This window comes from Theropithecus gelada, chromosome 10 (assembly GCF_003255815.1).
Source record: "Theropithecus gelada isolate Dixy chromosome 10, Tgel_1.0, whole genome shotgun sequence".
In the NCBI taxonomy this organism is placed as follows: domain Eukaryota; kingdom Metazoa; phylum Chordata; class Mammalia; order Primates; family Cercopithecidae; genus Theropithecus; species Theropithecus gelada.
The window spans coordinates 44,329,625-44,344,111 of NC_037678.1; the positions used below are offsets into that span (position 1 = coordinate 44,329,625).

The window sequence follows — 14,487 nt, forward strand, 5'->3', positions numbered from 1 at the left end:
AGAGACTTCAGCTGTGAAGGCAGAACGCATGCCACAAGGCCATGTTTTTGCCCAAGTGTGACTTGTCACAGTTGATACACACTTTTGAGTGTGGGTTCCCCCCACTCCACTCTTCCTTTTTAGATGGATTTGAAGACTATGGTCCAGATTGTGACAACATGAGAGTAACAGCCTTCTTGGACATTCCAGGCCAGGATAACCTGCCTCCACTCACTCGCCTGGAGAAGTATGCTTTCAGTGAGAACACCTTCAATCGGTAAGCCCAACCAGGCCTGTGTATGTTGACAACTCTCTGTTGTGTGCTTTAAGCTGACACTTGGGGCCACTTCTCTGTGACAGCTTCGAGGAGACTTCATGAATGATGAGGTAGGTTGGATACAGATTGCCACCAGGATGCTGGGCTTCTATCTGAATGGTACCATCTTACTAGGCTTTTTCATTATTTTTGCTATTGTTTTGCTGAACACCTGGTAAGCCAGGAAGGAAATGGTGATGAATTTCATGGTGTTTGAGTGATTAGGATTGCTAACTGGGTTTCTTTCACATATGCAGTACTCAGAAAAGTCATGCATTCCTTAATTGAGAAGCACCAAGAAGCATCAGTTGGAAGCATTGTCTGCCCGCTTTGTTTTTTGACTGCGCTGTACATCAGGGACTTCGGTGGCAATGTGTCATGCCACGCTCTGTTGTCACTGTGTGCGGTGTTGGCAGGGTTCGACTCCAGGCCCACATTGGCTCAGCAGATGACCTTGATTCTTAATATCTTGAAGAAAGCAGAAACTAAGGCTTCCCTTTCCATTTATGTGCTACCCAAACTTCTGTGAATCTGAAAGCATTCTCCCCTCCTTTCTCAGCAGAAAGTCTCTCTCCTCCTGTTCTGCCCTTTGACGGGCCCTCCGTCCCTGATCCCTCACCCCCCTCAGGTTTGCCTTCTGTCGTCTGTGTCTCCTGGCCTGTTACAGGTGCCTTTTCACCCCACTTGCAACCCTGGCTTGTCTTGTTCTAAACTATCCTCTGAAGTTTCTTCCCCAGGTAGTCCCTAACTACACCACTTGCCAAGAATTGATGGTACTCACATAGCCTCTTTCCTTACCTTCACTGGCTCTTACTTTTTAAAATTACATTCTGGCTGGGTGAGGTGGCTCAATCCTGTAACCCCAGCACTTTGGGAGGCAGGAGCGGGCGGATCACGAGGTCAGGAGATCGAGACCATCCTGGCTAACACGGTGAAACCCCGTCTCTACTAAAAAAAAAAAAAAAAATACAAAAAACTAGCTGAGCGAGGTGGCGGGTGCCTGTAGTCCCAGCTACTCGGGAGGCTGAGGCAGGAGAATGACGTAAACCCGGGAGGCGGAGCTTGCAGTGAGCTGAGATCGCGCCACTGTACTCCAGCCCGGGCGACAGAGTGAGACTCCGTCTCAAAAAAAAAAAAAAAAAAAAAAGAAAACGAAAAAATAAAAGTTACATTCTATGCCAAATATAGGCTAAGCCTATATTTGAAAGCTCACAAGGATGTTGTGAGAAAGCTCACAAGGATGCTCATAGAAAGCTCACAAGGATGTTGCTGGATGGATCCATTTAATATTGCAGGATGAGTCCATTGTTATTCTCCTTTGATGCTAGGGAATGATGATACCCTGAATGGTGTCTTTTTTCTTTTTTTTGTCTTTCAAGTTTTGGCACCTAGCTGTCACCAAATAATGTAATTTAATTTTATTGTTTCTGGACTTTATGTGAAATCATACAGGATACGTTACTTTTATGGATTTCGCATATATTAATATTTTGAATTTGTTCTTTTCATAATAGGGTTCTTGAATATACTGACATGTATCCATCTACTATTGTTAAAGAACTGAAAGCATTTTGACTATTACAGTTTTGCTATGAACAGTCTTGTAGATGCATCTGGGGACACACAAGTATGCATTTCTGTAGGATACGTACCCAGGAAAGAAATACTACGTGATGGTGTATGCTTATCTTCTGCTTGAATAGATAATGCCAGTTTTCCAAAGTGGTTGTATCAGTTTATACTCCTACTTTTGCCCTACTTTTTTTTTTTTTTTTTTTGAGACGGAGTCTTGCTCCATTGCTCAGGCTGGAGTGCAGTGGTGCGATCTTGGCTCTGCAACTTCTGCCTCCTGGGTTCAAGCAATTCTCCCGCCTTGGCCTCTCAAGTAGCTGGGACTTCAAGTGTATACTACCATGCCTGGCTAAGTTTTGTATTTTTAGTAGAGACAGGGTTTCACCATATTGGCCAGGCTTGTCTCAAACTCCTGACTTCAGGTGATCCACCTGCCTCGGCTTCCTAAAGTGCTGGGATTACAGGTGTGAGCCACTATGCTCGGCCTTACCTTTGCCCTACATTTTATCTGCCAACTGGTATTGTCAGATTTTTGTATTTTAGCCAATCTGGTAGTTTGGAAGTGTATGTAACGATATCACTTTGTGATTTAAATTTTTATTTTCCTTACTATGTGTTTAAACACTTTTTCATGTTCGTTGAACATCTGTATTTCTTTTTTGTGAAGTGCCTGTTCAAATCTTTGGTTGAATTGGTAGGGAAAGGATGAATTGTTTGTCTTTTTATTATTGATTTGTAGGAGTTCTGTGTATATTCTAGATTTCAAACCTTTATTAATTATGTATGATAAACATCTTCAACTGGTGGCTTGTGTTTAAACTCACTTTATGGTGTTCTTTTGGTGACCAGAAGCTATTCATTTTTCTTTTTATTGATTGATTGATCGATTGATTGAGACTTTGGGTAACAAGGTCACAAGTCTTGTTCTGTTACCCAGCTAGAGTGCAGTGGTGTAATCATAGCTGGAGTCTCAAACTCCTGGACTCAAGAGATCCTCCTGCTTCAGCCTCCTGAGTAGCTGCCATGACAGGAGCGTGCCCAGCTACTTTATTTTGCATACAGACAGGGTCTCACTATGTTGCCTAGGCTGGTTTCAAAGTCCTGGTCTTGATGGTGTGAGCGCTGCACCAGGCACACAAGCTATTGACTTTAATGTGGTTAAATTTATTGGCATTACCCTTAATAGTGCATTTGGAAGCTTTTTTCCCTCTATTTCTTTATATTGCTTTAAAGCCTCTATTTTTTTCTGTGAAATAGATATACTATAGTTCTGCAATCTGCCTGAACTTAATTTTTCTTTATCATATGAAAAATGGCTCCAGCTTCATTTTCCTAACTGTCACAATGTCATTTATCAAAAGTATGTTCTTTTCCCACCGCGCTGGAGTGCCACCTCTGTTACAGTCCAGCCTCTGTTTACAGTCTTTGTCTGGACTCTCCCCTCTCTTCCAGTGGTCCCCTCAGCCAATACCACACTGTGTTGGTTACTATAGATTTATAGTGAGTCTTGATATTTGATAGAACAAGTCTTCCAATCTTGTTTTTCTTCTTTGGCATGACTTGTTATTCTTGTTCCTTTGTATTCTCATATAAATTTAAAATCCAGCTCACCAGATTCTAACAAAATGAAACAAAGCAGAACATCTATTAGGATTTTGATTGGGTTTGCTTTGAATCTGTAGGTCAGTTTGGAGAGTATTGCCCGTTTTACAATGTGTAGACTTCCAATCCATAAACATGGTACATCTTTTCATTTATGTAGGTTTTCTTTAGTTTCCCGGTAGAGTCTGATCATTTTCTCTGCAGAGGTTTTGTGCTTTTTTTGGTTGTGTATTTTAAAGGAAATTTGAGGCATCATATTTTATCCAATTAAGGACTTAGAAAAAATCTAACTAATATCATTATCACACTTAACAAAATTAACAACAGTGCTTTCTAGTTTACCACTCTATGTCCAGTTTTCCTATCTAAAAAATACCTTTTTATGGTTGATTTGTTTGAATCGTGATCCAAATAAAGTCTACACATTTCATTAGGTAGATGTGTCTGTTAAGTCTCTTTTTGTTTACAGGTTTTTTTCCTTTTGGTCTTAAACGCTTTTTAATCTCGAATGGTTCTCTCTTTCATCTTTCTCCGTATTATTTATTTGTTGAAGTGGTCATTAGCTTAGAGAATTTTCCACATTCTGTATTTGGTGGTCATTATTTTCATGGTATCATTTTCCCTGTCTTTTCTGTAAACGGAAAATTACATTTGGAGAATTTATTATATTCTGCTTCAATTTTTTTAAAGCAATACTTCATATGTTGTTTTGTGAAGTTCTTATTACAAAACACCAGGAAACAATGTCTAGTTGTCACACTTTTAGAGATTTCATATTGAGCAGTGGGCTCAGGTGTTTTATTCTTTCATTATAAAATTCCTCACCAGTCTTTCTTCTGATGATTTCAGGGTTCACAAATAATCATTGCTTAAATCTGTTATTTCATTCTGTGTTGGAAAATGACAATTTTTTTTTTATTGTCTGCGACATCTGTTGTGTCCCCATTTCCATCCTGTTATTTGTTATTTGTGCCTTCTCTCTTTCTTTTTTCCCCCTAGATAATTCTTACCAGAAGGTTATGAATTTCATTAGTTATTTCAAAGACTCAGGTTTTGGCTTTGTTTCTGTTGTATGTTTGTTTTCTATAATAGTTCAGTAATATCTGCTCTAATTTGTATTATTTTTTCCTTGGCTTTTTTTTTTTTTTTCACTTTTGGATTTAATTGCTGTTCTTTTCTTCAAGGATATTTAGTTCAGTTTTTTTTTTTTTGGCTTTTCTTTTGTAACATCTGCATTTTATATTGTACGCTTTCCTCTTAAGTACTATGCTACCTCAAGTTTTGATATATAACATTTTTGTTATTTCTCAGCACAAGTATTTTTAATGTTAATGATTTCTCCTTTGATCATTTAGTTATTCAGAAGTGTGTTGTTTTATTTCCAGATATTTGAGGATTTTGCAGATATCTTTCTGTTATTGATCCCTAGTTTAATTATTTTGTGGTCAGAGAACATACTTTGTATTTTTTCTCTTTTTTTTTTCTGAGACAGAGTCTCGCTCTGTCGCCCAGGCTGGAGTGCAGTGGTGCGGTCTCAGCTCGCTGCAAGCTCCGCCTCCTGGATTCACACCATTCTCCTGCCTCAGCCTCCTGAGTAGCTGGGACCACAGGCGCCCGCCACCACGCCCGGCTAGTTTTTTGTATTTTTAGTAGAGACAGGATTTCACCATTTTGGCCAGGATGGTCTTGATCTCCTGACCTCGTGATCCGCTCGCCTCGGCCTTCCAAAGTGCTGGGATTACAGGCGTGAGCCACCGCGCCCGGCTTTATGGATTTTTGTAGGGATTACAGTATACTTCTTTTATTCATCATGACATATGTTCAAAATGATACCACTTTGCATGCTGTAGAGTTGGAGATGTTGCATAAGAGCCTCACAACGGTGTTCTTCCACCTCTTCCCCTCTGTCTTTTGTGCTGTTATTTTCCTACACTTCTACACAATTCATAAATTTCAGAATAACTTTTTAATATCTTTGCTTTATATAGCAACTATCTTAAAGCAATTACAAATAAGAAAAATATTTTTAAATATTTACCATCTTTTTTTTTTTTTTTTTTTTACTGTTTTTGATGTTTTTTGTTTCTTTTTGTAAAATGCTCATTGCCATCAGGTATCCTTTTGCCTCAAGAACTTCCATTAACGATTTTTGTTTTGTACAAGACTGTTGTCAGTGAATTATCTCAGCTTTTGTTTGTCTGAAAAAGCATTTCATTTCCATTCTTTCTTTAATAGGCTTTATTTTTGGCGGCATTTTAGATTTATAGAAAAGTCGAATGGGAAATACAGGAAGTTCCCGCATTCCATAGCTGCCCAGTGTGTCCCGAGTTTCCTCTAGACCTTCCATGCCGTTCATGCTTATCTTAAAGTCCTCGCCTCATCCTTCCGACATCCCAGGTCTCTGCCTAACTTCTCAGCCTCACACTCCTCATCTCTTTGGCTAGTCCCTCTGTATTCTTCTGTGTTTTTGTTGTATCCTGTGGGCACTCTCTGTGGGTCCTGTCCCTACTGGTCTTCATAATTTTCTTGTTTACTTCCAGGCCTAGACTGTAAAGCTCCTAAGAGCAGGGCCTGGACCTTGCTTATCCTGGTATCACAGGCTTCTTGCATTGAGTCTAAAGTTGGTTGGGCTTAACACATGATTATAACTGAGTGATGGAGTGAGGGAAAGAATGAACAAGGACACGGAGGGCTACTTCTGTGGTTGGATTTCCAGGGAACATTGGTTACACTGCCATGTAAAATTAAGCCATCCTCTTTTTTTTTTTTTTTGAGGTAGAGTCTTGCTCTGTCACCCAGGCTGGAGTGCAGTGTTACAATCTCAGCTCACTGCAACCTCTGCTTCCCGGGTTCAAGTGATTCTCTTGCCTCAGCCTCCTGAGTAGCTGGGATTACAGGCACACGTCACCGTGGCTGATTTTTGTATTTTTAGTAGAGATGGGGTTTCGCCATGTTGGTCAGGCTGGTCTTGAACTCCGGACCTCAAGTGATCTGCCTGCCTTGGCCTCCCCAGCCATCCTCTTTATGTTTAAAAAAAAATTCACAAACATAATATATGCCCATTGAAATATTTAACAACTTCAGGAATTTAAATAGAGTTTCCCTCCCTCCCCGACTACAACCTTGGGAAGAGCTGTGAAGTTTGGTGAGTACCCTTCTAGATTGTTTCCTCAATAAGTGTATGTACATATGAATGTGTTTATGTGTACATGTATTGCACATGTATACCTAAATGTAACTTGTATTAAGAAATGGGCTTGACTGGGCATGGTGGCTCATGTCTGTACTCCCAGCACTTTGGGAGGCCGAGGCAGGCAGATCACGAGGTTCAGAGATCGAGACCATCCTGGCCAACATAGTGAAACCCAGTCTCTACTAAAAATACAAAAATTAATTGAGCGTAGTGGCATGTGCCTGTAGTCCCAACTACTCAGGAGGCTGAGGCAGGAACCCGAGAGGCAGAGGTTGTAGTAAGCGGAGATCGCACCACTGCACTACAGCCTGGGGACAGAGGGAGACTCCGTCTCAAAAAAAAAAAAAAAAAAGAAAAAAAAGAAATGGGCTCCTACCATATGCAAAAATTTTCACCTTTTTCCATTTAATGTATCATGGATATCTTTCTTACTACATATCTAGAGGTACTAAGACCATACAAATAGTTGCATGGTGTGCCAGGGTATAGACAGATCATAATTTATTTAAGTTTCTCTCTATTCATTTGTTGTTGGCAGCTCCTTGTCTTGTAATCTAGTGACTGGCACTGTAGAGGGCTTACGGTATGCCACTACCCAGCTTTGTGCTTGCTACATGTCATGTCGCTGAGTCCCCCTGCACTCTTCTGAGTCAGGCAGAGTTTCTCTCTCCAGAGGGCCACTTTCTTCTTTCATCTTATTAACAAAGCTAACAAACAAGTGAGAAGTATTGAGGCCGAGGCTTCAGGACTCTGCTCATCCACTGTGGGCTCTCCAGGTCGTTGCAGAGCGGCCAGGTTTTCCAAAATGGTGGTTTCAAAGCACCAATTTGTTTGAGTCTTTACCTCTCTCCTGTTTGGTTGTGGAGTTGTCTCTGCTTCAGGGGTCCTCTCTTACCCATTTCGTCGCTTTCTTTAAGAGGGCAGATCCCTTGTGACCACTTAAGGTTGGATGTAGATTTGCCTGTCTGTTCTGTGACCCTAGAAGCAGATTGGGGATCTTAGTTGCTTGATTTCCCAAGGGAAGCTGAATGAATGTGGTCTAGTGAAATGTAATTAGTGACTTTCTCTGCAGTGCCTATTTTGACTTTCCCAAACCTCTTGACTGCCAGATCTTGATCTTTCATCCCAAGGGTGGTATAAATCTCCCTGGGTACAGGCTTGAGTTGATGGATTTCTTCCTATAGTATACTGGGCCAAAGGACTGCCCCTTTGAATTCCTTATTTCTATCCTTTTTTCCCTGCAAGTCAGGGTGGGTTTTCAGCTTCAGTGAATTCTTCTGATGCATGCTTGGCCAGAAATGACTTTCATTGTTCCTGGATGGTCTGTTGCTCAGAGGAGTGGACAGAAGCAGTCAGGGGCCCCTTTCTACTTGATCAGAGAAAGACTTCAGGAGCTGCAGTTCCTCTACTTGCACGGGAGGCCTCCAGATCACCCCAGGCCACTGCTGATGGCCCTCACTTTTTCCCTCATTAATGTCTTTGTTTAAAGAGCTTTTATTGAGGCATATTTTACATGCAATAAACTTCACCCACTTTAATAGTTCACTTGGATGAATGTGGTAAATGTATACAGTAATCCAGCCATTGTCACAATGGAGTTCAAAAGTTTGTCACCTGACAAGTACCCTTATTTGCCCCTTGGCTGTCTGGCAGTCCCTCCCTCCCTGACCACCATAGGCCCAGGCAACCACTGACCCTGTTTCTGATGTTTTCAAAATATTTTGCCTTTTCTAGAATTTCATATAAATTCAGTCATATGGGATGCACTCTTACATGTCTGGCTTCTCTTCCTTAGCAAAATGCATTAGAAATTCATCCCTGTTGTTATCAATAGTTCATTCCTTTTTATTGCTGCTGAGTATGTACAGATACTCTGTGTTTCGTATCGCATTCACCAGTTCTGGGAACACTGGAGTTTTCCATTTCGTGACTGTTACAAATAATGCTTATATGAATATTTGCATTCAACTTTGTGTGGACATAGGTTTTCATTTCATATGGGTACATGCCTAAGAGTGAAATTGTTGGGTTGACTGGTATGTTTAGCTTTTAGAGGAGTTGCCACACTGTTTTCCAAATTACCTGTACAATTTTGCATTTCTACCAACGTCTGTGGATTCCTATTTCATGTTTTGCCAGCACTTGGTATTGTCATTATAATTTTAGTTCTTCTAGTAGTTGTAGTGTTACCTCATTGTAGCTTCTGCATTTTTAGCCTTGTGTTTTGTTTTGTCTTTAAGCTTTTGATTTTGAAATAATTTTAGGTTTATAGGAGTGTTGCAGAGACAGTACTGGGGGTTCCCTTATACATTTTGCCCAACTTCTAATGCAGTGGCTTTCAATTATGGGTAATTCTGCCCCCAAAGGATCTTATACAATGTCTAGATATATTTTTGGTTGTCACATCTTGGGGCACAGAGGGTGCTACTGGTGGGTAGAAGCCAGGGATGCTACTAAACATCCTGCAATGCACCAGACAGCCCCTCCCCCCCACCAACAAAGACTTACCTATTCCAAAGTATCAGTAATGCTGAGGTCAGGAAACTGCTCTCATGTTTACGGCTTAAATAAGCATGTTACATTGATCAAAACTAAGAAAGTAACATTGGCATCGGTGTACTGTTAACTAAATTACAGATTTGACTTGGATTCTGCATTTTTCCATTAATGTTCTTTTTCTGCTCCGGGATCCCATCAGGGTACTACATTACATTTATAGTTGCCATATCTCCTGAGGCTCCTCCATCTGTGATGGTTTCTTGTTCTATCCTTGTCTTTCAGGATCTTGACAGGTTTTTTGTTTTGTTTTGTTTTTTGTTTTGTTTTGTTTTTGAGATGGAGTCTCACTCTGTCTCCCAGGCTGGAGTGCAGTGGCGCAATCTTGGCTCACTGCAAGCTCTGCCTCCTGGATTCATGCCATTCTCCTGCCTCAGCCTCCCAAGTAGCTGGGACTACAGGCGCCCGCCACCACGCCCGGCTTAGTTTTTGTATTTTTAGTAGAGACGGAGTTTCACCATGTTAGCCAGTACAGTCTCCATCTCCTGACCTCGTGATCTGCCTGCCTCGACCTCCCAAAGTGCTGGGATTACAGGCGTGAGCCACCGCGCCTGGCCTGTTTTGTTTTGTTTTGTTTTTGTGACAGGGTCTTGCTCTGTCACCCAGGCTGGAGTGCAGTGGTGCGATCTCAGCTCCCTGCAACCTCTGCCTTCTGGGTTCAAGTGATCCTCCCACCTCACCCTCCTGAGTATCTGGGACTACAGGTGCATGCTACTATGCCTGGCTAAGGTTTGTATTTTTTGTAGAGATGGGATTTCACCATGTTGCCTAGGCTGGTCTCGAATTCATGGATTCAAGCAATCTGCCTGCCTTGGCCTCCCAAAGTGCTGGGATCACAGGTGTTAGCCTCTGTGCCTGGCTGACTTGTAGTTTTCTGAAGACTTGTGATGTTGAGAATTTTTTCTTGTATTTCTTGGCTGTCTGTACATTTTGTTTTGTGAAGTTGTTAAAATCTTTTGCTTTTTAAAAGAATAAAACAACTTTATTGAGATTTAGTTTACGTGTCATCCGTTTCACCACTTTAAAGCGTACAAGTTGATGATTTGTAGTATATTCACAGAGTTGTGCAACATTGCCACAATGAATTTTAAAACATTTTTATCACCTCAGTAAGAAACGTGGTTCCCATTAGCAACCACTACCCATTCCTCTCCAATCTCCCAGCCCTAGGCAACCACTCATCTACTTTGTGTCTTTATTGATTTGCCTATTCCAGGCATTTTATAGAAATGTGATCATACAGTATGTCGTCTTTTGTGACTGACTTGGTTCACTTAGCATGCTGTTTTCAGTATTCATCCATGTTTCACTTGAGCCCAGGAGTTCAAGGCTACAGCGAGCTATGATCATGCCACTGCATTCTAGCCTGGGTGACAAGAGTGAGACCCTGGGTTTCAAAAAAAAAAAAAAAAAAAAGCCACATCAGTATCCTCGTTCCTTTAATAATGTTCCATTGAATGGATACATAGTATTTTGATTATTCACTCATCAGTTGACAGATACTTAGGTTGCTTCCATCTTTTGGTTATTAGTATTAATGTGCTGAGCTCATTTATGAACACATATTCTTTTAATTGGGCTGTTTGTCTGCTTATTACTGAGTTATAAGAGTACAAGGATTGCCGGGCATGGTGGCTCAGGCTTGTAATCCCAGCGCTTTGGGAGGCCGAGGTGGGCAGATCACGAGGTCAGGAGATCGAGACCATCCTGGCTGACACGGTGAAACCCCATCTCTACTAAAAATACAAAAAGTTAGCCCGGTGTGGTGGTGGGTGCCTGTAGTCCCAGCTACTTGGGAGGCTGAGGCAGGAGAATGGTGTGAACTCGGGAGGCGGAGCTTGCAGTGAGCCAAGATCACGCCACTACACTTCTAGCCTGGGTGACGGAGTGAGACTCCATCTCGTAAAAAGAGTACAAGGATTATTTATATATTCTGGATTCCAGTTTTGGTCAGATATTTTCTCCAGTCTGTGGCTCATCATTTTTATTTTCCCAATGGTGTGGTTTAGAGAGCAAAGTTTTAAATTTTGATGAAGTCAAATTTATCAATTTTTTTCTTTTATGGTTTGTATACTTTGCTCCTCAGAAATCTTTGTCTAACCTAAGACCACAAAGATTTTCTTTTCTCTTCAAGAAATTTTATGTTTTAGTTCTTACATTAGATCTGTGGGTCCATTTTGAATTAATTTTGGTTTATGCTGTGAAATAAGAGTCAATGTTCTTTTTTCCCCCTATATGACTATTTATTCTAGCACCACTTTTTGATGACTTTTCCTGTTCACCTTTTTTTTAAAAAAAATCACTAGATATATGCGTGGGTTTGTTTCTGGACTTTGACATTGACTTTTTTCTATTTCTCCTTGCAGTTGTATTGCTTTTTGCTGCATGTATTTTGAAACTCTGTTATTAGGCATATAAACATTTGAGATAATTATGTCTTCTTCATGAGTTTACCCCTTTATCATTATGAAATGACCTGTTTTTCCTTGGTGATATTCTTTGCTCCAAAATCTGTTTTGTCTGATATTAATATAGCTACTCCAGCTTTCTTTGGACTATTGTTAGCATAATATATTCTTTTTTAATTATTTATTTGCATCTGTATATTTAACATGTGTTTCTTATAAGTAATATGTAGTTGGGTCTTGTTTTTTTTTTTTTTAATCCATTCTTTTAATCTTGTTCTAATTGGAATGTTTAGACCATTTACATTTAATGTAATTACTGATGTAGTTAGGTTTAAGTATATCATCTTGCTGTTTTCTATTTGCCACATCTATTTTGTTCCCTTTTTGTTCTTTATCTGCTTTCTCTTGAGTTAATTGAACTTCTTTATGATTTTAGTTTGTTTTTTAAATAGTTCATTAGTTATAATTCACTGTTTTTTTATTTTAGTGGTTGCCTTAGCATTTATAGTATGTATATTTAACTTATCATTATCATGGCCTACTTTCCAGTGGTTTTTTTTTTTTTTTTTTTTGAGATGGAGTCTCGTTCTGTCGCCCAGGCTGAAGTGCAGTGGTGCAATCTCGGCTCACTGCAAGCTCTGCCTCCCAGGTTCATGCCATTCTCCTGCCTCAGCTTCCTGAGTAGCTGGGACTACAAGCGCCCGCCACCACGCCCGGCTAATTTTTTTGCATTTTTACTAGAGACGGGGTTTCACCATGTTAGCTAGGATGGTCTCGATCTCCTGACCTCGTGATCCACCCGCCTCAGCCTCCCAAAGTGCTGGGATTACAGGCATGAGCCACCGCGCCAGCCCTTCCGGTGGTATTTTACCACTTCATGTATAGTGTAAGGACCTTATCATAGTATGCCTTCATTTCCCCTTTCCTGGTCTTTATGTTGTTTTCATCATGCATTTTATTATATACATGTTATAAATCCACAATAATAATAAAGTGTTATTTTTAACTTAAATAGTCAATTATTTCTTAAAGAGATTTAAATAATAACAAAAATTTATATATCTATGCATGTAGTTATCACTTCTGGTGTTCTTTATTCCTTTCTGCTGATTCACATTTCCATCGGATTTTCTTTATAATTTCTTACAGTTCAGATCTGCTGGTGATAGATTTTTTGAATGTCTAAGAGAGTCTTTATTCATTTTTAATTTCCTGTCTTTGGATGGTCCACAGTTCACAATGGCCTCCTGGGCTTGTGGGTCCACTCTTTGGGGAAGGCCCCGCACCTTAGGGTACCCCCGCCCCTGGCCTGCTCCACTGATCAGTATACTGATGGAATTAGCTGTTGCAGAGGTCTTGACGTTTCTCCTCAGTAGGCCTTCTGTAGCTCTAGCTCAGATCATGCTTATGATGGGACATCGTCACTTGGTCCTGCAATGACAATCACATTATCTCCCCCCATGGCTAGAGCTTCCTCTGTGTAGAATGCCGTAGTGCACATCATTTGTCTGTTGCTTGCCATCTTGTGGTGGGACTTTTCTGAGTTGAGTCTCGGCCTGTTCCTCAGTCTGGGGCTGATTTAACTGTTCTCCTGTACATTGCTCAGGCCAGTGGACTGCAGTGATTTCTCTTTCCTTTTGGTAGCTGCCACTTCTGACTCTATCTTGGTTCTCTTGACCAGTTCTGCCTATAGAGGGATACGGTCTCCCCACCTCCTCCTTTCCTTACTCCCCTCAAAATAAACATCTGCAGATCTTTCTCATTTTACAGATTTTATGGTTAATCAGCACAGGGAGATAGGAGAGTAAAAATAATAAATGTGGAGAAATATCTGAATTTAAAAAATTATCTCAAGGCTTTCCAAGAGAATTTCTGCAGAATTTCTAGTCGGCACTTCCTCATTCAGTCATTAAGAGGCCATCAGATGCCTCTTCGGGCCTTTCTTTTCTATATTTATTGGTCCCTTAGTTCCCTTCAACTGTCTTGAGCTTTTATTCCAAGCCTGAGGAGCCAGTCAGAACACAAGAAAAAGGTTTTCCCTTATTCTTAAGTGGACATTTTCAAACTCTGATGACTACCTGACTAGAAGATGCAGGCCTCCTTTCCTGTAGGACTGTGGACCACATTGGAATGGCCATCGCTGGGCATTCCCGGGTAGCCTCCGTCCTCCTTCTGAACACAGGTTGCTCACTTTGTCTTGTGCCAAGGTGCATTTACCTGCTCTTAGCACAATGCCTGGAACCTTGTGGTCCTTCAGTCAGTGTGGCCCAAATAACCATATACATTGTTTTTGTCTCCATAGGCAGATTATTGCCAGAGGGCTGCTTGATATCTTCCGGGACTTCAGTAACAATGAAGAAGACTTCCTAATGGTAATGGAGATTGTAGTCAGATTGTCAGAAGATGCAGGTTTGTATAAGTATTGTGTAATTTAATTTTTTCCTTATAAATTTCTAAGAAATTATGTGTAACCAATAATAGCTAATTTTTAAAAAACCTGTTTGTTAGTCAATAACCTTTAAGCAATTTGTAACCATGAATGGATTTTTTCTTGAAGAATATATATCTTATTTGAATTTTGACTGAAATTTTCTTATATTTAGAAAATTAAAATGATTAATGGCTATGAATGCTATTTGCCTTGGCAGTCAGGCCTTTGGTGTTTCTTGAGTTTTGTCAGACTACTGGTTGCTAAGAAATGCCAAATCAAAAGAAGCCTCTTGGGTTCAAAAATCCCAGTCATTATTCCCTCAAGGCGAATCTTGATTTTTCTTTCTCATTCTACCTCTCCATGATTGGTATTGTGGAAGAAAATCACGTTGCTGTACGACAGACACGATGATGTTGTCTTCCCTGCCGCC

The 14,487-nt window shown here is 40.5% G+C and overlaps 1 protein-coding gene across 2 annotated transcripts in view; it reads left to right on the plus strand.

The window, feature by feature from the left end:
* The window catches only part of LOC112633655 (serine/threonine-protein phosphatase 4 regulatory subunit 1-like), an 85,275-nt gene that overhangs the window by 29,940 nt on the left and 40,848 nt on the right, over positions 1–14,487 (plus strand). The window contains exons 3-4 of one of the 2 annotated variants that reach the window (XM_025400447.1): positions 124–256; positions 13,929–14,035. In XM_025400447.1, coding sequence (XP_025256232.1) covers positions 124–256; positions 13,929–14,035 — 240 coding nt within the window. The remainder of the gene's footprint in view (positions 1–123; positions 257–13,928; positions 14,036–14,487) is intronic. The other variant, XM_025400448.1, reaches the window with a different exon arrangement.